Here is a 26057-nt window from a genome sequence, read left to right on the forward strand (position 1 = left end):
ACCGTTTTTGAGATATAAGCGAAAAACCATAAAACACCCAAAATTTTGCGGTTTTTTGCCCGCCAAAAGTTGTGCCGAAGTTATCCGAATTGGCAAAACTCATTTTCTTGTCACTCATAAACATATAAACAAATTAAAAAAAAAAATCTTCTACCCGACCTTTTGCAACCATAACGTATTTTTCGGTCTAATTTGACTGGACTACTTCCTCTCCAAGTAAAACTCTATACAATGGTGATATTATATATAACTACAAATTTCAAAATACTGTAACCCAACGGTTCCACGGACCACGATTGAGAATCACTGATCTAAACAATGAGAATCATGATAGTAGGTATCTCTATGGGTGATTATTCAAATTATTTTAATTATATTATTGCAAATACTGTATAATATTATAACAATCGTATTAAAATGTTCTAAGAAAAAAAAATATTTTGTTGATTTTGTAACGTCAGATTTTCGACATTAAACTGCCCCCCCCCCCTCTTAAAACATCCGTCAAAAATAATGACATTATGTCAGATCCCCTCCCCCTCTACGATGTAATTTCGTAATATATGAACGATTCTTAAACTGAAAACTATTTAAGAGTACTTGCTCTGTCAATTCATAACGTAGGTAATTTTTATCGGTGCCAAGCAATGACATTATTAATGGACAACGCACTCAGTACAGTAGCTAGCAAGTAAATCCGCGCATAGTGACATTCGCACATGTATAGGTAGACGTCACGTGACAAAATTTTGCAATTTCAATTATGCGATATCACGCATCGGGAATTTATAGCAATATCACCTTTATTGTAATGGAGTTAGAACAGTGTTTCTAGTGTCAATGTTCATTTGAGCGAGCGATATTGACATTAAAATACGAATTATGCCATTCGGCAGACCCGACAAAAGGCATCGGGAATTTATAGCAATATCACCTTTATTGTAATGGCGTTAGAACAGATTATGCCATTCGGCTGACCCGACAAGAAAGTGAGTGTCATTTTTTTCCCAGATGCTTCGTCCACATTAATGTCATTGGTGCCAAGTGACATTCATGCAGTTAGCAATCATCTAAATTTCTTAGCAATCATGTAGCTGCCCAAAATTATTGTCTTATTCCCTAATGAAATGTTATAACAAACGAATCGACAGGCTTGAGTGCTTCATAATGCAATATCTTTTTAAAGACTGATACTATACAAAAAATAATGGGGCACCTATCTGGACATATCATTCTTTTTCTTAGAATAACTTTACAATATACATTTTGCTATAAAGAATACTTGTTGCCCGGAATAACTCCATTCAGGAGCAAATGTACTGTGGTGTAATATTTTTTTTCTATCATGTCCGATCCTAATACGATCATATGGGCCTCCACAGAGTGGAGGTTTGTATTAACAGATTTTTGTTTTTACGAGAAATGGATGTCAGCCACTTGCTCAACCTATTAAGTCCATACTCTGACTAATACACAAATTGAAAAACAATAATACGTGTACTTGTCAGACCCAGGATTCGAAACTGGGACCCACGACGCTATAGACCGATTCTTAAGCCGCGCGGCCATAGTGGGTGTTTGGTGTAATATTTGCTATTTGCTAATGAAAAATATTGGCATAGTGAAAATTTCAAGTTTGTCTTTAATATTACGTACCAATTACATATCAATTAAAAAATATGTTTTAAATTCACTGTCTTCTTATTTAATCTAATTTACCGAGTAGTATTATTGTAGTAGTATTCATGCTAATTACTAGAGTTACCCCATCTACACCCGTCATGTATATGTATCCGCGATTTGTGCACGGTCGCCTTCCATGAAGCTATACATGTGTCAGAATGAAAAGATTTTAGTGCCATACTTCCTTATCCCGGAACGAAGCTGCACGGGATTCATGTAACAACCATGCACATTAGTGCTTAAAGGAAGAGTTTAGATAATAAATGAAGAATCGCCGACATTTATCTTTAGGTACATGTAAAAGCAGTATGCCGTGTTTAACCTTTGTTATTGCCTGAAGAAATCAGCCATCGTAGCATATTAATCTTTCAATCATTGTGACAATGAATCAGCGAGTTCAAATTAGATTGTCTGGAGTTATTATTTTTGAATTGAACAGCCAGCAGTACTCATGATTGGATTTGGATGTTTCAGCATACACAAAGGTACATAGACCAAATCCTACTGTAATGAGTGTAATGACTAATGATATATGGGAAAAAATATTTTTTTTGAGTCCACCAAATAAATGAAGCAACTTTTTAAAAATCTGATTTATTACACATAAAAAACACACTTATCTACAACAACTTCATTATACTATAAAGAATGAACTACTTTTGTAATAGAAACACTTTTATAGCAAGCTAGAAAGTTATAAGAAAGTATTCGCTTGTACTTGTTTTTATAGTAAATGCTTACAAATAATCATGGAAAGTGTAATTATTTAAAAATAATTAAGTTACATGTTACTTATTTCTATTAAATTTATTGACTGTTTTCTTTGATCCACGGGATAAATGCGCTGACTCTAGTGTAGACATCAGGATAACCAACGGCGCACGGGGATCCCCATGACACGATTCCGACTTGTTCGCCTCCAACAACGAGTGGACTGCCAGAATCACCCTGGGAATGATAAAAGACAATAATACTCGATTAGGAACATAATCAAATCAAATAGTAAACATATACTTATCATAATGAGTAGTGTTACCATCATAATAATACATCGATACGACGTGTGAACTAATGTATGCTTGTAATCGTGATTGATTAATAATTGACGAAAGCCAGGTTGATTTTCTTTTTGAAATTCGCGCCTTATAGCGCCCTTACAGGACGAGTCGAAATCGGTTAGCCAGCACTTGATATTCTCGCTTTTGACTATTTTTCAATCTGATGAAATCAGTCGTCTTTCATACGAGGTAGTGAGTATTCGATTTAAAATGTAACTTCCCCAGGCTTGTGTTTTTATAGGGAAAGAGAGCATGTCGTAATCATCAGCCATTTTCAATACATTAAGAATCAATTAATTTTATCACCGTGTATTAATAATACCTACATTAAATTTAGGCTAGAATTATACAAACTTCAGTAAATTAGAGATAACCCATCAAAACAACTCCATTTGCGCAATCTGGTGTAGAGCAATTACATGTACCTTCTTTTGTTCACACATCTAGAAATTTATAAAAAAATTCAAAATACTTCAGGTACTTCCTTGGCGACAAAGGATATGAAAGACATCAATTAGTTGCATGTTGCTATGGAACGAGGGTTTTTGTTTATTATTAATTTCTAATAAACTTACATGGCATGCACCTTCTCCAGCTTTGGTAAACGTGCAAATCTCAGTATCATATACAGTATTGTGAATTGCCTTGCAGTCAGCAAAGCTGATTGTTTTCAATTTGATTATCTGAAGATCATTGGGAATTGAGCCCGGGTACTGAAAATATAAAAAAGCAATGCATTAAATAATGTTTTGTTGTGTTCGTGTGTGATTAAACTCCCAGCATACTGTCATCTGTGCCATCTCTATAATAATAACGCATCACTAGGAAGCAGATGAAGAGGCACTCACTAGAAATACGAAGAGAGGATTTTCTCTTGCAAATCAAACAGGGCCAGGATCTTAGGTGATCTAAGGGCCGTATGTATGAGATTCCCAAATTCTTTATAAGCTATTTAACCGATTTTCCATCGAATAGCTTATAACACTGTTTGTGACGTAAGCGATCTGACGTCACGCGCCATTAAAAATGGCTGCCTCAGCTGTCACTTTGAAATGTCATTTTAATTTTGCATTCATTGCAACAAACGTTTGGTTGAGGCCCTTGTTCGTTTTGTAGATTCTGTAAAACATTTGCGAACTTTAAAAACAGTTCCTAGTCGTGCTGTTTACAAAATACGTATAATTTTGATCCCTAGTCTATAATCTAGATAGTAGGTAACTGATAAAATGCCTCGTACCTATTTCGCTTGCAATATTTCTCATGGAGACATAAGATGGACTTACGTAGGATTACGATAAAATATCTCCGCTAAACCAGCGCAAAAATATGTACCTACTGCTGTATCTGGCATTAAAATATACAATTGGAAGCATTCTGCGTTCTTCAATATATTATGGTACCTACCTACCTAGTTAAGTATTGTAAGATAACTGTAATAAACAAGGCACAACCCTCAAATACACTGGAAACATCAATAGTGTCATACGGTGATTGGTATAAATGATAATATTATACAGAGATCATTACATATTATTGTCTAAATCATTTGCATTTTCTGTCATTTATTCTTATTCTGTTTCGACATCTCACAATAATTGAAGTGAAGTTAGTCATAATAATATTCAGTATTGCCACTAAATGTATTCAGTGTTGCCACCAAATGGAAAAGTTTACTGGCAATACAACCTTTCGTACAGTAGAATAATTATAAAATACATGTGATAAAATAGCTGATAAATTATTTAAAGTTCATAATAATTATTCATGTATAATTATTAAATTTATATGGTACCGTTCGCACACTTTCAGACACATTTACAATTTCAAAATTTTGAATTATTTATCGGGGAATGAAATTTTATAATACGAACACCATGACACATGAGATGTCACATTCGTGACGTCACTTAACAGCTAATTATGTTTGTACTCATGCATAAAAACGTGCAGTATATAGCCTATAAGGTTTTTGGGAATCTCATGCATACGACCCTAAGGCTATAGGCCGGTTATTGCTGAAAATACTGATAAAAAAACTATTTTTTTACGAAAATAACTAGAACAACAGCTATTTTCCAATTAGTTAACTCTGTAACATCTTCTCGTTATTTCCTTGATCTTGGTTGAAATAAATCTGATAAATTCTAAAACAATTTTGTATACAATGCGGTTTTCTAAATTATATATTACACCTACTGCACCACGCCACTGGCATTATTTTTATTATGCCATTTTGACTCAAATTAAATAATGTTGAAATATTTTTTTTATTGTTATCAAAATATTTATATTATAACTAAAATTATTAACTTATCATTTTTTATTACACTTAATGTTTATGAACAACACTTACGACATTGTAATTATACATTAAACTTTAAGCCAATTCATCGGAATAGTGTGACTTCGAATATTATAGCTTAATTTTTCAAAAACATTGTATACCTTAACCCAGTGGTCGGCAAACCGCGGCTCGCGAGCCACATGTGGCTCTTTGGGTATTGGCGTGCGGCTCTTTTTTGCCAAACTCCCAATTCACAATTTTTACAAAAACTTTTGCAAAATTCACAATTTTTAATTTTGCCATTGATATGTACCTACATTTATTATATTACATAATGACATTATCGCGAGTCTAATTATTCCTCTGTGATGCTTTATGCAAAAATGTATAATTGTTTGTTTACTTTATGTCTCGTTTTTTTTAATGCAAAAAATCCACCTACAACACATACAGTGCAAAATATACCTAAATAATATATTTTTTTTATTATTTTTATAAACAAATAAAACAGAAAAATATAAATACAGTTTGAAAATACTAATAATTACTCTGATAATAATAATAATGCCCTTATTAGCACTGATAAATATTAAATGACAGATAAATATTAAATAGGTATGAGGGAATATTATTATTATTATGCGGAGATTCCAAGAATTTAAAAATAGTAAACAAACCCTAGCATTTGTTTTAAATCAGCCCATTGCAAAAGTCAACAAATCAAATTTTTCTCCATTTGATATTGACAAGAGCACTTTTGAAATACAATTTTATTGGTGGATTTAACAAGCAAAGGTTTTTGGAGCTCCAAATTTGTATGTCTTGCCACCAAAATTGAAGATTTGGAGAGGGATAATACAATTTAATTTCACAACACAATTGGTGTGCTCTAAAAGATCTACATAAGGTAGATACTGTTATTTTTAATACATGGAATAGTCTTCTGAACTCATATGACTAGTTAAAACAAATTTCATTTGCTATTTTTACTATATTCGAGTCTACATACTGTGTATGTGAACAATCATTTTCAAACATGAAAACAATATAAAGAGCATTTAGAGAAGCCAAATAACCGATGAGAATTTGGAGCCGTGCCTGAAATTAAAAACTACAAGTTACATACCAAAATACAGAAACTGCCCAAATAAATGCAAGTTTGCACGTTCGTTTTAAGGAATGCGTGAAAATTGTGTGTAATTCATATTCTGTAAAAGTTATATTTATAATTTCAACAATAAAAAACATATATTTACGTTAGTTTTATTCGGAAAATCTTCTTCACTTAATAAATAAACAATTATAACATATAATCAATTCACTTAAATAAATCATATTTATAAAAATATATATGTTTAATATTTTTAACCGTTGTCGCTACTCATATTTGGCTCTTTTGGTCCAAGAGTTTTCCGACCCCTGCCTTAACCGGTCGATTGAGACTTCGAGAGAATGCTTTTTAGTATATTTTTAAACAATATTGTGATGCATGTCATTAGTCATAGATTGGAGATGTTAAAATTATAATTACTATGTATAATTATGTACTTATGTTTTAATAATATATTTATCATTAATTCTTCGATCTGCTGCCCGTTGGTAAGTATCAGCCTTTGGTAGTATGCAACATTTATATATTTAAGTATTAGATTCATATCACGTATTTGAATTGAATATATTATATTTTGATTAAACTTGGTTTTATAAAATGTAATTTCTGCATATTTTGCCACCCCCTGAATCCGACGCCTACATGCTGCAAACCCCCAACACTCCCGATCATACGTCACTGTTTAACAGTTAATATCTTTATGCTGAATAACAACAACACGATATTATTATATAACTTACAGTAGTTGTTCCCCATCCAGTCAGCACAGCATCAAACCCGCCCTCGGTGTAAGTTGTTCCCAGTTTGATCAATTGTGCACCTACTCCCAAGTGCATGTCTTCTGAAGTTATGATAACTGCTACGTCGTTAGCAATCATGATGTCATCATAGTCAGGGTGGGTTGTAATAGAAGACACTGCATGACGTAGTCCACCAGAATTAAGGGTCGTGGTGTTTGTGTACACGATAACACTTGAGGGTGAACGGCTGTTGATAAAAAGTAAATTTTAATACGAAATAATTTTTTTATAAAAAAATAACAGTTGTTATTTAAATTAGTCATACAGCGAATTGGTTACTTAAATATATCGTCGACATCTTTGTAGTTGGCTATTATACGCTATAAAGATTATATCTAAGTAAATCCTTGCCTTGGCAGTTGTACTAACTAAATTCCTTTGGATGAATACATAAATTTAAAATACAATTCGGTCATTTTTTACTGTAATCTTTTCCAGATTCGTGGATCGTATTTAAAACTGGTGTACCAAAAGTAAAAGAAGAAAAGTTAACCTTATAGAAAATTAACCTTCTATCTCCGATGACCAGGCAGTCCAGCAATAAAACATAAACGATACTATCTTACAAAGTGATAACAAAAATGAGATGGCATATTAAAAGATAAAAATATTACTGAAAAGATGGAAACAAAGATTGAGAATAAAACAATGAAGATGATGGGCGGCCCTTGCGGTCCAGTACGCAAGACGCTGGTCTGTCATCCGGGGGCTCCGGGTTAGATCCCAGTGAGTTCACAATATATTTACTTATATCGTTTTCTCAAAATTTGGATGTCTGTGATTGTTTCACTTCTATTATTAAATACACTACTGTTAAACCACACTGCTGTCATTGGGCCACATGGTCTGTTGTGGTGTTAAAATTACTAGAATAATAATATTAATAGTAAACACATGGTGAAAGTCTCACCCAATAACGCAGTGTGCCGCAGTGAGGATGGTGCGGGTACCAATGATTGATCCACCGCAGAAGTGTGCGTTTCCAAGAGTCCTCACGGAAACTTGGTATTCAGCGTCGTTCGCAGCAGCATTTGATCCTCCAACAATTCTCCAGTCCCATTCTGAATTAGAGTCGGCTGGAGCACCTGAATATTCAAAATTCCAAAACAAAATGCCTAATTACTATATCGATACATATTTTTAATAACTACAAGGTAAGATATTTGGTGGAGGGCTTCTGAATATATTCAGGGAGTTTTATTTTTTCGGACTAACTATGTTTTAAGCATGTTCTCATATAGTTTCTTTAAAAAGTCATACCACATAATATCTATTTGACTTTGCGGTTTTCCAATTTATTCGTGGAAAACGATAATTCTAAATTCTGCTATCCTGAATAAATGCTATCGATCGATCGTCTGATAATTCCCTTAGAAATATAGATTATCAAAAATACTTCCAATTATTAAATTGATACGTATATTATTCGATCAAATTTTACTTCAAGTTTTTTTAAATTTTAAATTTGGATTTTGTTTAGCTCACTCGACATACTTCAACCTTTTATAAATACTTTTTTTTTAATCGTGTCACAAATAATAATATCCTTTATTTGTTATACGTATATATAATATAATTAAAATAATTGAATTGGTTCTAAGGTTTTTTTTCTATATTTTCCTAATTATGTATTTCTTCTCGTGAGAGGCAAAATAGAGCATTTTTTTTATTTGACGAACTATGCCTTACATCTCAATCATCAACTGGCTTATCCAATCGGGTATGGTAACAGTTATGACGTAACGTACGTTTTTTTAAGTTGGGGGCTTTAGGCCATAAAACCAAGGGAGACAAAGCGCGCCGATAGTCATAAAACATTGAATGCGCGTTATTTTTACGTGACACATTTTAATTCATAATATTATGAGACGAACTTAATTATTGAAAATAAAATATTCTTTACCACACCGTGTTTAAGTTTATCCCATATTTGTCCACACTTGAGGTCAATCGTTTTCATAGTTATAAAGGAGAACATCCATTCATTTACTGTGTGTACTTAAATCTTTTTAACATTTTTTTAACGTATTAATACTCAGTTTTTTGCATTGTTTTATATTTTTATTTCTTTCACGATGTACTTTGTACCCAAGACACACCTTTCTATTACAGTCGGATATGTAGGTAGTTACAGCTTCTTTTGTTTTCATTAATTTTCGTTCGATATCATTATAATATTAGACGTGAGCACTCTAATCACATGTTATTTTAGTAGACTAAATATAATTAACACACAATAATTATTTATTAAATAATAACAATTAATGAGCAATAATCAAATTAACAGTTTTTTACCGTGGCTCGAAGCAATCAGACCCACGACAAACAACAAGAATATTTTCACCATTTTGCTGAAGAGAGTTCTGAAAAAAAATTAAAACTGATATTATTAAACCATCGCCTCGTATTTATTTAAAATATAATCAAGATTATAATATCAATTATTGATTATTTTCAATGTTGTTATTGTAGGTACTCGTAAAAGTGATACAATAAAACATGATTGTTACCAAGAATCAAAGATAAGAAATCTACAGTATTTTTTGAAGATTTTGAATAATTATAATGTGCAGCATTGGTCCCGTATGAACGTTGTGTTATCGTAAAATTCATAATAAATGATAATTATTATAAAATATAGACAGATAGCAAGTCTCCAATAATGGACGAAGGAATGGGGAATGGATGGAAGTAAACAGAGTATTCTTGGAGAGAGAATATCTCACAAGGTGCAGAAATAACTTGCTATTGGTAATGTCAATTGGGAGAGTATTAACTTGGTTACATGTAAATTGTACGTAACACATTTCACCTTGGCACAGTTCGCCGCGAGCTTTTTTATCGGAAAAAGATGACCGAATACTATAGGGTCTCCAATTTTATTAGATTCAATATGATCATTAATTCAATTTTCGTCGCTGATTTTGACAAAATTCATGAATTCAAAAATAAAAACCTAACCTAACCTAACAAAATAAATAGTCCAGTATATCGGATATTTTCAAAAAAAAATTGCTGATGTTAATTGCTGAATAAATTTATGTCAGTACTATGCGACCCAAAGAGGTTGGACGGTCTTTAATAATGGCCATATATTTCCGATACAATATTAGCAAGTGGCTGACATCCATTTCTCGTAAAAAATAAAATCTGTTGATACAAACCTCTACTCTGTGGAGCCCCATATGGTCATATTAGGATTGGACATGGTCGAAAAAAAAATTTTTTTCACAGTGAAGTGTGATACGGCGAACTGCATACGTGCAAATTTCCGGACACGATTAACTTACTGTATTCAACCAAATCGCTTTGGATATTGACATATTCCATATACGTAATGATGGGCTTAGGTGGACGTTGTTTTATAAATTGTTAAAATAAAGTCTACTTATCTAATTCGATGGACTTCCAAGTCTCTACTCTCTAATACTACTCTTTTACTCTTTTACTAATATTGTTTCCATTTCTTTGTTTTTTTTAACACTGTTATAATACTATTTCTTTGTTTTTAATATTATGTTGTGAACGTGTTGAATTTATAATTTGCAAGGTACACTATAACTATGTAAATAAATAAATTTGAATATTCCATTATATATTATTTAGGTTGTGATCTCGATAGACAAAATGTACCAGGAATGATTTTTACCCATTCTTCCGACCCATATGGTCCTTGCTCAGTAAACATATAACATTGCCAGGTACATGGATCAAACCCTCGCTACGATTATTTAATTTCAACAAGACGTGTTTACCTTCTGCGCGTGACCTAATGCTCCTAACTATTATGAACGTGCGTGTAAATTTGTGTTGTCCACGCCGCGCTGTCCTGTCGTTTAAAGATCTCGAATGCCACTATTATTAATAGCTTGAATTTCTTTTCTTATCATCGCAATAAGTAGGTACTATTTCTATTCCGTCTCCGGAAATGTGTAAGCATGCAATAAACCGTATCTCATTTCACCGTGAGATATTGGATCAAAAATATATGGCCGTATAGTATTTAGATTAAATCCATGTCTAAATAAAACACTTAAAAATACGTACCTAATAAAAAAAAAACACCGGAATACATACCTACGAAGGACGAAAGTAAATAGGTAGGTAAGTAAATTAGAAATACATGTTGGTCATATAATTTATATAAAATTGTATATACATATATATAAAATTATGAAAAATTGCGTGCTCATGCTAGATTCAATTTATTAATAATTTATTTGATATTGATTGATATCCAATATCTGATAATAAAGCTGTCATTATTATCAGATATTTAATAGGTAAAGAATTGAAATTTACGAACTGCATATTACTTATAAATTTTCGGACACGATATTTTTTATCATTCGGCGTATATATCGTTGGTATCTCAAGCTTGTTGTTCCGGCGTAAGAGGAACCACTTCGGTGTGCAATAGATGGGTGAACAAGACAACCAGTACTTTACTGGTGCAAGCTCGGTGGCCATTGCTAGTTAGCCCCATCGGGCCGTCCGACCTGATCGCCGCAAAGGCCAATAATTGTCTTGAATCTAGAAAATTTGTGGCATCATAATGTGAACGTGAAGATGTCTTTACTTAGATTGTTCGGCAGTTTTCATTCGTCTACCAATGAGCGTTCGTAATCTTAAAACTCCCAATAAGACAGTTTGTAGTTTAGAATCTCCGTTACAAAATATACGTAAATACATTGAGAAAATAAATTCTTGGTCTGACATGATAATAATTACAAGTACGTAATGATATTAGATCGAACTCTTTGCATAGAAAATATGGCTGGATTTTGGGATAATAAGACCAAGAGCGGCTTCTTGTTCGCGTATGGTTAGTTATGAATAATAGGTACATATTGATTATTAATCTATAATATACATAATTCAAGTAAACTCCTATGGTGTGAATGTCTAAAATATTATTATAAACATCTCACGATATATAAATGCTGAATAATGCCTATCATCACTTTGACAGATCGTCATTAGTCTATGGATCGTCCGAATTGGTTTGACGTTTCATGTCAAACCATTTCTGATAGTCCGAGAACGGTTTGATTTTCAATGATACACTGAACCAAACGTCAAATCTCAAACCATTTCCGGTCTACTTTCTACTCATACAATTTGTACGTATATTGTCCATGGTTTAGTTTGATTCGTTTCGTTCAGGTTGAAAGATACGAACCTTATGCTTCACACCAAATGTAGGATCTTCTCATATACTTAGTAAAGACCGGGTATGGTGCAGGATGGTTAGTTTGGAGGGTGTATGTTTCCATTGTTATCTTCAAAGTGCAAAGTGTATGACGAATGTATGCAAGGATATAGGAAAGACATATTCTTCTGGCATTGCGGATACAGCAAAATCACTAAGACTTGTCAACGATGTCATTTGAAAGTAACGCTAACGAGTCGCCTGCACTGCCAGAAGATTTTGACACCATTCTACTCAATGATGACAATAATTCTACGTAGGTACAGATTGTTAGCGATGGAAGTAGCGAGGGATGGTAAGGTAGTGCGCATGGCAACAGTCAGTCAGGATGTCAATCACAGCGATGCTCACTCTCACAGAATAGGATGTATGTAATCCGCAAAAATTCGTTATCACCATTGGGTGTGTTTGTTGTTTGTGGTTAATGATTAGTGGTTGTGATTTGTGGTTGTGATTAGTGGTAGTGATTAATGGTTGTATCTGCAGTTGTGGCAAGATAATGAAACATAATAATTTGTTTTAGTGAACAAACTTTGACAGCAAATGTTAAAAATAATAATTGTAAGTAATAATACATTTATACAGTTTTTAATATAAATGTTTATTTACATAATATCATCATAATGGTTTACATGTGAAAGCTAAATGTTTTAAAATATATGTAGAGTAAGTTTGATTGAATACAGGAATTAAAATGGTCTTTTTTTCTTTTAATATAGGTTTATGCTTAAGATTCCATATTTTCGGTGAACCATTTTGCGAAGGAGCTGACGCGACTGAAGACATCAGGATATCCTTTGGCGCATGGGTAACCCCAGGACACAATACCGACCAGCTTTCCATCGGCGACGAGTGGGCCGCCAGAGTCTCCCTATGAAAGAAGAAGAAGAATTTTAATAATAATCTAATACTTAAATGAATTTGTAATTAATTATTATTTTTTGTGTATTCATCTAAAGAGGCACTAGGAATTTTACCGTTTTTAGGTAGGGTACTTTGGATGCTTATCCTATACTATAAGGTTTATAATTATTATAGTATAATAAATAAACAACAGAGGAACGATGGAGAAATAGTTTTTCTAATGACAGTTAAAAGTGAAATTAAAAGTAGAATAGGCAAGAGATACAGAATAGTCAAAAATTTAATTAAATCAAATATTCAATACCAATGAGATTACCACAAAATCAAAATGAAACAAAAAATGGAATTCACCTTGTACAGTACCACATACTACCAAATTGTCTATCTACTACTAAATAGAATAGACTATAGCTATGTCATTTTTTTATAACCCACTATTACTGTCGCAGTACCAGATCACTGTCGGATTGAAGTAGTTGGAAGCAGTCATAAATACAGTATATTATCCAAAAGCCGACTTACGTGGCATGCACCTTCTCCAGCCTTGGTAAGTGTGCAGATCTGGGTTTCATAAACCGTGTTGACGCTAGATAGGGCTTTTTTGCAGTCGGCGAAAGTGACAGACTTAAGGCTGATGATCTGGAGGTTGTTGGGAGCTGATCCAGGGTACTGTAAAATAACATTATTTCAAAAATTAGTTTTTAAAATATTTTCGTCCTTTTAAAAAAAATAGTAGGTATTGCATCTTTACAGCCTGTCTCATAATAATAATATGTACGTATATATAAGAATATTGGGGAAATTTCAGATTCAAAAAAACAAAAAAGGTAAGTATTCTATTATGAATAAATTATAATATGTATTTAAAAAAATAAAAAAAGTTGTATACTTACGGAAGTGGTTCCCCATCCGGTAAGAGTTACTGGAACGTCACCTCCGGTCTCGGTGGTGGACATGCTGATTGCCTCAACATTTCCTTCAAATTTGATATCTTCGCTGGTGATAACCACAGCAACGTCGTTGTAGATGAGGTTTGAGTTGTAAGCTGGATGAGGGGTAAGCCTGGAAACCTTGTATGTGGTGCCTCCGGAATTCAGTTTAGTGGTTCCGACAACGACGATGGTGTTTGATGTAGAACGGCTGCAGAAATGTAAGAGATTATTTAATAATTTTAGGATGAATTTTCATTTTCGATATTAGGTGGTAAATAATATATTTATATACATATATATATATATGTAATTTACATAATATGTTGGAACTCTTTTCCGTGCACACAATCGGGACAGAACAGTGACGTCACGCGGCTAGCCGAAACCGCAATATGTATATGTATTTTGAGCTGAAAAGAATGGTTGAGCGCGAAAACCAGCATATGCGCATGCCCCGTTGAAACGTGTCTAGTGAAACTTATTTCATGCGACAACAGATGTTTTTTTCATCCAAAGATGTTGCACTTACATTGTGTGCGGCGATACATCAATTTACATGTGTTTTGTAAATGCCAACAATATCATATCGCAAATTCAACTGTTGGCTATATTTCAACTCAATGATAGAAAGATTTGCAACGGTACACAGATGTTGTTCTGCAATTAATTATTAAGGCGAATTCTTCACTGAGCCTTTTTTAAAGAGGCACCTAGCGGAAAAATACGAAGCTTGCAATTTGAGACATTTTTTTGATAATTTACAATTTCAACTGTATTAATGAATAAATATGTATGTGAAAACATTAAAAATAAAAATATTTTTTATTTTAAGTCAAAGACAAACTTACAATTGTAAAAAATGTAATAAAATGTGAATTTGTTCTATCGGTCCGCACCTTATTATTACATATATTTTATGGTCATATTTATTATTAAAATTTAGTTTATTAAGTTTTCTAAGCATCACCTAAGCGATTTTTGACAAATTCATAGTTTTAATATTTTTTATATCTATTTTAAAAAACATCAATTTTTATAAAAAATATAAATGTGTATAACTTGAAATCCTTTTTATTTATATCAAATCAATTATTTTTATAAATATAAATAAAATATTTATATAAATATAAATAAAAAGGATTTCAAGTTATACACATTTATATTTTTTATAAAAATTGATGTTTTTTAAAATAGATATAAAAAATATTAAAACTATGAATTTGTCAAAAATCGCTTAGGTGATGCTTAGAAAACTTAATAAACTAAATTTTAATAATAAATATGACCATAAAATATATGTAATAATAGGGTGCGGACCGATAGAACAAATTCACATTTTATTACATTTTTTACAATTGTAAGTTTGTCTTTGACTTAAAATAAAAAATATTTTTATTTTTAATGTTTTCACATACATATTTATTCATTAATACAGTTGAAATTGTAAATTATCAAAAAAATGTCTCAAATTGCAAGCTTCGTATTTTTCCGCTAGGTGCCTCTTTAAAAAAGGCTCAGTGAAGACTTCGCCTTAAGGAGGAATGCCGCGGCGTGGTTCTTTGATGCAAATGATGTAACCAATCGGTTAGAATATTATAAAATGGGCCTCTGAAAGTCTGAAGATTTAAAACCACAAATTTATTAAATTATAATGAAAATTTAACAAAAGATGCATATGTCACACAAACTAAATACAATGTACATTAAAAAAAACCCCTCAAGGTCTGTATATACCTGAATGCAACACTGAAGGCGTTGGAATTAATACAGTACCAAATGGTTAAATAAATCACCCAGTTAACACAGATTGATATGTTGATACCGTACTGAAAATATAATTACTTAGGTATAATTTTTAATCTTCAGAAATAGTCTTACCCAACGATGCAATGGGCAGCAGTGATAATGGTGCGGCTGTTGAGGATTGATCCTCCACAGAAGTGGGAGTTGGTTGATGACCTCAGAGAGACCTGGTAATTTGCGTCTCCTGCGGAAGCATCAGACCCCCCGACGATACGCCAGTCCCATTCAGACTCAGCGGGAGCACCTGGAAATTTAGAGTTTTAGAATTATTAGTCTGCTGTTTACACGGTTCAGACACACGACACTGCAATTAGGGAATGTCGACGCAGGTCTTACTTGATTCCAAATGCATCCGATTAGAATCTCCAACTGGATTTTTCTGGATGCATTTGGTATAAAGTACCTATATTATTGTATATTATCCGTTTGGACCGTTACAGTGCAAAACAGACGTTTTACGAGTATTGCTTGGAATGGGGCAACAACATACTAGAATGTAAAAAATATGTACATGTACATATTGCTGGCATAGTTTTAATATAAAATGACGCTCACTTTACAATCAAAATTACTAAAAACAATAGGTACATAATAAAATATGAAAGTTTCAATAAGAGCCGATAAATATATTCATAGTATTGCAGTTGTTAGTACCGATTCTAAGAATCATTATTATATTTTTCAAAATTTTTGGGAATAGTTTTTGTAGAATTATTCATGGTATCATCAGACGGATGAATATATAATTTCAATGTAGGTACACAAAGCTGAAAAATATTAAATTTTTAGCAAATCTAATAAAAATAATTACAAGATAAAAAGAACTTTTCATATAAATGTTCTTAAATTTTCTGTTGAATCATATAAACTTGACTTGACTAGCTTAAACGATCAAAAAAAATTGTACTTGATAGAAATAATACTGAAATGTCATTTTGACATGTCATATTGATTTCCATAGTAACGCACTTATATATTAATAATTTAGTTGCTAGGACCCCAGACCCCTAGCAGCCAATAATGGTGTCGAAATGACTTTTCATACAAAACAGAATTAACTGAAAATTAATTCAATTCTACTTAAAGATGGCTAAAAGTATAAAAAAATGCATTGGCATCGTGTTCTGATATATTCTAAAAGTTTCAAATGCCTAGCTAGTCGGGAAGTTAGTTAAAAATCGATTGCAAGATTTTTACCGGACAAAGAACCACCGGACAAATAAGAATACGAGCTGAGAAAAACGTTGTAAAATAAGTTCACTTTCAATAAATAAATTTATAATATTATAAATTCACCAACAAAATTTATATTAAACATAATTTTTTTAAGTACATAATATTATCACAGTGTTTATTTACCATGGCTCAGGGCGAAAAGGGCCACTACAAGGAAGACGGTAGCTCTCAACATGTTTGCTATGTCAGGAAGACTAATTTAATTATTTTTTTTCTTGCTTTTTATTCTAAAATATCCATCAAGATAACAGTATCAAATCGATACGTAATGTGCTAATTCATGCAGGGACTTTTTAATCTATGACGTCATCATCGTCATCATCATCAGTCAGTATCAATCTTTTTCTAGATAAAGTGCACTCGAAATTGATTCCATTCCTCTCGATCATGTGAATTGTGTTGGCACATTCACCTACACAATTTTATTATTTCAACGATCTAGTATCACACAAGCCTACCTACCTTTCAGACGTGTTCTAGCTATATGTATTGCATATTTTATATTATATTATATTATATTAAGCATACTCTTATTATTTCTTCCCTTATCCAATTAATCCGGTTTTGTATTTACGCATTATACCTGGCATCAGTGGCAAAGGGTGCCTATTGAAGTAAGGTTGACTGTCATAAGTAAGTAATCGAAAAAAGTCCCAGAACAGCCATACGTACGACACTTTAATTAGAGTTTTGTTTCAGATTCAGTGTTTTACTATAACATAGTATTATATTTAAAACAACTTCCCTCCCCTTGTTAACGCTTGCTTCTCACGGGTTCCGAGATCGATTTTCAGTGATATGACAAGTATTGTGTAATATTATATTTTCTCATGCTTGGCTCGTTCTGTTGTGTATTTCATTACTGTAATAATTGGTGCCCCTGTGGCTTATTTACTATAATGTCAAAAATGTATCCACTTAGAAACTAGGCTAATCAAATATATTTGATGAATGGTTCTGCGTGGATCCAAAATGCGGACACAGAAAGAATCCTCGATGCAGGTAATGCTGACGACCTGGATAAGTTGGTGGATGCACAACTATCAGGATAGTAACAAGTTCGTCCTCACACGGGTGTAATTCTGTTACGCTGACTTGATATCAACCATGAAATATTTAAAGGTACTCATAATTAATCTACCCTGAATGAGATTCAATATTTAAGTCCAGAGGCCATAATTTAATGTAATATAAAATAATTAATAATTCTCAATCGAATGGGAAATGATCGAGAAGCTCTGTGTAGTATAGAAACCAGAAAACTACAGTACCTCGACCACATTATGAGAGGACAAATGTACAGCATTCCCGAACTTGTCATCCAAGGAAAGATCAACGGTAAACGGAGGACGACGCCGCATTTCGTGGCTTAAGAACCTCTGTGATTTATACGAGTGTAGCTCCACTGAACTGTTCCGGGTCTAAGATATGGTGACCGGCCTCCGCTAGGGATGGCACGAAGAAGAAGTACATTTGCAGCATCACTAACCAAGATAGAATATTTTTTTGCTAATCTAGGCTTGATCAAAGTAACGAAGATGTAGTTAAACACTAGAAATACTACATACCTACTCTAGTAGAAGCCATTCAAAATTTGTGTCTAGTGAAGCTCTTTCTCGATCGCTCCTAGGACGCCTGTTTAGGTTACTTACTCCTCGTTCGTTGTATATGTGTTCAAAAGCAGTGCTTTGCAGAGCGTTGGAGCGGAGCTCGCAGCAGGAGCACGGAGCAGTGGAGCAATGGGGTTTTACCCAGAGCAGGAGCGAAGCCGGAGCACCGAAAATTTGTAGTGATCCATTGTTCCGGATGTTATGTTACAAGTACAACATTAAAAACCCACAATAAATCAGTCATAATAATATAATGTCTTTTCATACAGTGATATTGATATTACGTAGGTATAAATAAGTCATTCTACGGTGGCACCATAGGCGATTCGTAAGTCTATTGGAATTGTTTGCTGCAATGCCTGTTTTAATACTAGCAAACAATACCACTACGATTGCAAGCCTCTTTTACTGTACAGTGCCACCGTATACTGATTTACCTATAAGTATAATATACTGCGCAAAGGCAATTATGTGGTGCGATGTTATTGGAACATATCAAACATCGAAGTTATTGGAACAAAATACATTTGACAATATTATATAGATGTCACCGTTGTTTGTTTAATGGAATTAATCATGCAAATTACGAAAAAATAATAATAAACCTTTATTTATAACTATGTACCTACTTATTTTTTATTTTGTCTACATATTAATATGAAAACTTTTTACCCAGAGCGGAGCTGGAGCGGTGCAAATCAAAAAAAGTTCCGCTCCAACCCCCTGAAAAGCAAAGCACTTCGGATAGCTGACGTAGACGAAAATGACTGAATGGAAGACATATTGTGGATCTGGAGTATTTCGTGAAAACCCGAAGATTTACGGAAAATCACGTTTATTGATCCTTGTACAATATATATTTCTTAGATTAAAAAATGCTAGATGTCTGTATTTTTATCAATTGTGCTAAAAATAGTTCGTCCGTTTAATCGATTACATTATTGTATAAATCAGATAATGATAAATTATTAGTTAATTTACGTGATGGATTATGATTATTTTAATCTTATTTTGTGTTGTAATTAACAGGTAAATTTTGTTATCTACATAATAATCTTTAAATAACCTTTCGTAATAACATTTTGATTCTTTTGAACTTGAGAGGTAATTACTTATCTTAGTTCATTTTTTAAACGAATATCGATGTTGGGTAATACCGCCATTTGTCATTGGAAACTGGTGCTGAATGCTGGTATGATATTTTGAGTGTTTTTTTCCATGTAAAGCTTGTAACAAATAATATCAACTAGGTAGTAGTAATTTGTGTTGTTTTAAAACACACACAACCTCTAAACAATGGAGGCTTCTTGAGAGTGGGTTTATTATTTCGGACGCATCATTAAAGTAGGGCAGAATGGTGTAAAGGGTTCAAAAGAAAATTTTGAGACTCTTTTACTTAATAAAAGTAACTAGTGGTTATTTTCTACTGACTTTCTTTTATATAACGACTTTAGAAAGGAAAAATGGCGTAACACAAAATTTAAAAAAAATAGGTTTTATTGCGTATTAACTTTGTGCACGACTAAAATACACATTGTGTCCAAATTATGTAAACTGCAAATGCCGATTTATTATCTAAATAGTGACGTGGGAAAAACGGCTTAACCATCATTGCTGTTGGTTTTTGAATTAATTCAATAACTAATATTAGATTAGGCATATAAAAACAAAATTATTGATTTGCATGCACTTCGAGGTTATCACTACTATGTATTTTAACTTTGACCGAAAACCATAAGACAGCGTTTTTGTGCCTCATGTAAAATTTGATGTGTGTGGATTACGCCTTTTTTCCTTTCCACAATCGATATGCTTATTTGACTATATATTGTTTGACTAATATACAGTATATACGAATTATATAGCAGTAAAGTTAAGTACTATGTGTATTCCAGATAGCTACTTTATATATCGGGAACGTTAGTTTTTGTATAGAACTAACAAGTAATTGGTTATATCGATGATTGTGAGTTGTGACAGCAATAACTATGCTCAACGTAGAGAACCTACAAATAGTTGAAAGTGGATTATCTTCTGGGTTAGACTATAAGAAGGTTTAAATTTCGAGTATGGAGTTATATAGGATTAACTTAAATACATGTTAAAGAATATTTTGTCTTTATCCATAATATGCATTAAATTTGTCACGTAAATAAAATTCGCTTTTAATATTGTTAATACTCGAGGACATTCGGCGTGCATTGTGTTTCTTGCGTTTTTTGGCCTGACCATAATGAACTGAGCTCTACGGGCTGTACGAAAATTGCAGCGCAGTTCAATCAATTAAGATTGGGAGACTGCGATGGCTAGGTCATGTGCACCGTATGAATGACAATGAACCGGCAAAGAGAGTGATGTCCAGCAATCCAATAGGACGTAGAAGAAGAGGGAGGCCAAAGATTCGCTGGTTGGATGGAGCTGCCAGTGACTGCCGTATCCTGAAGGTACCAAATTGGAAAGCGGCCACACTGGATAGGGACAGGTGGAGGGAGTTGTTGGAGGAGGCCAGGACCCACACCGGGTTGTCGCGCCCCTGATGATGATGATGATCAAGAAGTAATAAATCAAATCAACAGTCAAAACCTAGATCTATGGCGACTTGTTCAAATAAATCACTTGAAATATTAATATATTATACCACTTTATGGTGGTGTTTAGGCAAACGTTGTATTATAAATAATTATAATTAAAATAGCTCACTCGGTGTATTGTCATACATAATAAGATATTTTAATAATGTTTGAAATGATTTAAGAACTGTTTTTTAAAGTTTAACCCAAGATGTATGTTCTATTATTATTTAAGATTTCTTTCCACCTTGTCTTTAAATTTTCATTCATTTGGGATTTTGATCTGAAGAATAAATCAAGCTACTTCTAGCTACACCATCTTCTGTACTAAACCGTTTCCGCATTTTCTGTTCATTTACGTCTCTCTTCAATTGATAGCTCTAGTTGGTTCACGGTATATCAACCATATTTAGGGTTTTTAGGATTTTGGATTTTGAGGTCATTACGTTTAAAGAATAAGAGCAGTTATGTGGGCAGTAAATTATCTGAGCTTGAATCCTACTCAGTCCCAGTGGCGCACCCAGGGGGGGGGGGCTAGGGGCCCTGGCACCCCCCAAAAATGAAAATGATCAGAATGATTTTAAACATTGAAATTGAAAGCCAATAAACTATACCTTTGGGCTTAGACAAATAAAAACACGGCAAAAAAATGATTTGTAATAATTCTCCAGCACCCTTTTTAGAAAAAATTCTTAGATTTTAATTTCTAACACCAAAATTTCGAAACACTAATTTCAGGTTTTTTTAGAAACACAATCCCTAATGGAACTGTCAAAAAATTCTCGGTGTCCACCCGAATTCCGGAGTGCTATAGGTCATGGCTGGGGAGGGCTGACAGAGTTCTAGCCTGGGGGCCCGGGCTGTGGGGGGCCCGGCGTGTCGGGTTGACCAGATAAGTGAGATAAACACACATCATAAATTAGCTTGAATAGTAAAAAGAGTGCTATTATACTTCATGGCCATGAACATTTTCAATTACTTATATAATTGTGCAATATATTTTTTGATTATTGTGTGTCAATACTCGACAGCTCCATTATTAAAGTAGATGTATTGAAAATCGCCAATAATTCACTGTATAAGTACCCTTAATTTGAGCTGAAACACAATTTAAAGAACGTTAATGTAGTGTTTCACACTGCCTTTAATCTTAGCGGTAGGTAGGGGGCCCGCCAAATATCATAGCCTGAGGGCCCGTTTTAGGATGTGGGGACCATGATGTAGGTACACCGAGTGCAATAGACAAAAGACCGATAAACGAGAAATTAGGCTGCGAAGAAGAAGAAGATCCTTTGGGACTAATTTGTGGGTGCGCCACTGCTCGGTCCTACTCTGTTTCAGGAATCAGGGTATATTTAAATATGTGTTTTTCTAAGGTTTTACAAATTCTTATCATCTTATGATATGATATGACATTATGAATAACATCATAAATTTATGGATACATAATCGTAACGCACTCCCACAATTGGTGGTAATTATTTGTCAGCACTTCCTCTCAGAGTGATGACTTCATTAATTTCCACATATTATGTGGTCTGAAGATTTCATTATACATTTTCTTAGCTTGCTGTTATTTTGTGCAGCCAAAAACCCAACGATCGACATCATATTAATCAAGATTCTGAAACAATAATTTATTTAAAAATGTAATGTCAATGTCATGACAATGGTCGCCATTTCCACTTCTGTAAGAATACGCAAATATAATAAGCGTAGACATTTTATATAATATGTAATTAACTAAAACGTAAACTTGTTATATATTAATTATATTTGCATTGGTAGATTTGCAAATGTGTAAATTACAATACGTACTATCATTATTTCGATCCCACGACTGCAAATAATTTTCAAGGGACATGCAAGCGTACCGTCAACCCCCCTAACTTCGCCCGGTTTTTTAACAGAAAGTCGTTTTGCCACCAAAATATCCACCAATATGATGTCTTATAGACGTTATGTAATGTACAACGATAGTGTTTATTTTTTATTTTTATTGAAGTAACACCCTTTTCATGCTAAATAATACAATAAATCACTATTTTTTATATGGACGAAGTTACGGCACGATTCCCTAACTTCGCCCAGTGTGTTTTAGTAGGTCCAGTACAAAATTATTGTCTATGGATACTCACGAAATTCATTAAAAAATGACCTCAAGCAAATGTAGGTCTTATGCCAGAGACAATTGGGCATAATTTAAAGAAATATCTACTTAGGTGAAGATAGGAATCACTTCAATGACTGTTTCATACAACCTACCAGTTTACGTTAGGGCTGCCAAAACCCAAAGCATTATAGTATCATATTTATGTATTGATTTAGACAGTACATTATTAATAAAGGAAATATGAGAAAAAATGTTAACTGGTGATTCAAAGTGATGAATAGTTTTTAGTCTGAAAACCATAAAAATAAAAAAAACACATCTATTTCAAGAAAAGCATTTTTTTGTGATAACCCTAAAGCCAGGGGAAGTTTAGGAACAAGTAGTTCACAAAACATTGCATACTCAAATAATTGACGTTTTAATATAAATATCAAATATCGGAAATCGCACGTTACATTTGGCAAGCAGACTATATCACTATATTATAGTAAAAATGTGTAGAATCTACCTCTACAAGATTCGTAGAAATCAGCAAAAGTTCAGAGGTATTCCGAAAAAATCTCTTCAAACCGGACTCGAAAAAACGTTACTAACACAAACACGGCTAAAATAATGGCGGTTTGAAAATTGTGTGTTGACAGGACGAATATTATCTTTAAAATCGCCTCAGTGGCTTAAAGTGGCTGGTAAAGAGTTTCTAGTGTTTAATTGATTTAGGTGAAGTTAGGGACACTTGGCGAAGTTGGGGGGTTTTACGGTAGGTATATAAACATAATATAATAAAAGTAGACTTACACATTTATTTATTTTATTATCAGCTGTACGAATTGCAAAACCTTTTTATCTATGGTTTAAAAACGCTGAACATCAATATTATTCTGACACTATTACATAATATTATATTTTATTTACATCAATGTCTATGTCAATGTTAAATATTGCACGATTGCTTTTGTTTTGAAAATATTATGTAGAAATGACATGAAATTTGAAAATAATGACATGACATCAGTGACAAAATATACTCTTGCAGCTCGAGTGTTGATTGGCTGGGCCATGGGTGAGCTCTGATTGGTCATTGAACTAACCTTGTACCGTACTGTCATCTAGTACAGACCTACAAACTTATCTGTAGAATTTCGAGAATTTCATTCGAATTTCTGATTTTGTCGAGTTACGAGTCTTGATTGGGTAGTTTTAGACAATGTCTCCCCCATCCCATTCTTCAGATAAGTTTGTAGGTCTGTACAAGTATTATCATGATGGAGTATTTCTGATACATTAAGTGTTCACGATCGCTGTATGGAAAATACATCCCCCTGATGGCAACAATGGCGACAAGCGGAATAATATAAAAGTTGAAAATCATAGCAACCAAAATCAACAACCATAATATACAAGACTGATCGAAACGAACACGAAACGAAATATTACTGTTATTAGTGATAAGTTTTTTGATATGTTATGATATTCATGTTAACAGAATGATGTTGCGGAGTATTGACACATCTTCTTCTTCTCTCGGTGTCGTCTTTTATAGAAGGTCGGTGTCACCCCACGTCCATTTGTGTCGTCTTGTCTTTTAGACATACCCATCGGAATACTAAAGCAACCATTGGATGGCTCAGATAATTGCAACAATTTATGAATTCCGCACGTCTTCCGGGGGCCACATGTCTTACGTATCGTAGAATGCCAAGAGGAGTGAGGTCAACCCGTGGATAATGCTGTTCGACAGCCAAAGCCAAATCATCCGGGTCACGATCAACATCATGAGGTCCTGACAAAAAGTTTTTTTTGTTATTTCTACTTTAATTAAGTCATTTATGTTGAGAGCTGTTTCGGGCTATAGACCCATCTTTGGAACGGTCGACTCGAAAAATAACTTTGTTACAAACCATTATTTATTTATTTAGAAAAAGAGTATTACGGCATTACAGCGATTGGCCAATGCGCCATAATACATAATAAATACAAAATTATAAAAATATCTTAATTATAAATAACAACTAATATAACAAGAAAGTAGAAAAGACAGCATGTGTTTATGTAAATATTAAAGAAACATGATAATATATACAATTATAAATTTAACCTATTTAACACGTCCACAAATATAACATCTTCTAATATATAAAAATTTATATTTGATGTTTGTTTGTTCGTATTGAATGCACTGCCATTCATCCGATTGCGAAAAAACTTTGTTAACTTATTCCTTGGTCTTCCGTGAAGAGTATAGGTTATATCTTATATATAAAAATGAATGTCTGTCTGTCTGTATGCCTGTTTGTCTGTCTGTCTTTCTGTCTGTCCCGTATGCGTTCCTATACCGTTCATCCGATTGCGATGAAATTTTGGTAAGTGGTTGTATGCACACCCGCAAAGGTTTCTGAATTAGAAAAACCATCTTCTTCTACTTCTTCTTCATTATAATATCTTCTTTTATTCGTATGGTTCCTGTACCATTCATCCGATTGCGATGAAACCTTCGTCAATAATTGTGCCAAAACCCGCAAAGGTTTCTGAATTAGAATAACCATCTCCTTCTCCTTCTATTTTATCTTCTTCTATTCGCAATGAAACTTGTCGTGCGCATGCTCACGAAGATTTCTGAATTAGAAAATCATCTTCTTCTTCTATTCGTATGCGTTCCTATAGCATTCATCCGATTGCGATGAAACTTTTGTCAGTTATTGTGCGCACACCTGCGAAGGTTTCTAAATTAGTATTATATAAAATACAACGTTTATTGTTTGTTTGTTCCATGCAATTTTGATT

The 26057-nt window shown here is 33.2% G+C and overlaps 2 protein-coding genes across 2 annotated transcripts; both read right to left on the minus strand.

Annotated features, from left to right (window-relative positions):
• Window positions 1–2265: 2265 nt before the first annotated feature.
• Window positions 2266–9361, minus strand: LOC147074992 (chymotrypsin-2-like). Its single transcript, XM_085942781.1, has 5 exons — window positions 9232–9361; window positions 7847–8021; window positions 6877–7123; window positions 3317–3454; window positions 2266–2631 (listed from the first exon to the last, which is right to left on the minus strand). The coding sequence occupies exons 1-5, from the start codon at window positions 9281–9283 to the stop codon at window positions 2491–2493; spliced, it is 753 nt and encodes a 250-aa protein (XP_085798907.1). The 5' UTR covers window positions 9284–9361; the 3' UTR covers window positions 2266–2490.
• Window positions 9362–12729: 3368 nt separating this feature from the next.
• Window positions 12730–17174, minus strand: LOC147074993 (chymotrypsin-2-like). The gene is made up of 5 exons (XM_085942779.1): window positions 17107–17174; window positions 15823–15991; window positions 13906–14152; window positions 13535–13681; window positions 12730–13019 (listed from the first exon to the last, which is right to left on the minus strand). The coding sequence occupies exons 1-5, from the start codon at window positions 17156–17158 to the stop codon at window positions 12876–12878; spliced, it is 759 nt and encodes a 252-aa protein (XP_085798905.1). The 5' UTR covers window positions 17159–17174; the 3' UTR covers window positions 12730–12875.
• Window positions 17175–26057: the final 8883 nt, after the last annotated feature.

The sequence above is a fragment of the Rhyacophila brunnea genome, unplaced genomic scaffold, assembly GCF_057557595.1.
Source record: "Rhyacophila brunnea isolate RB1 unplaced genomic scaffold, BYU_Rbru_1.0 scaffold_15, whole genome shotgun sequence".
In the NCBI taxonomy this organism is placed as follows: Eukaryota; Metazoa; Arthropoda; class Insecta; order Trichoptera; family Rhyacophilidae; genus Rhyacophila; species Rhyacophila brunnea.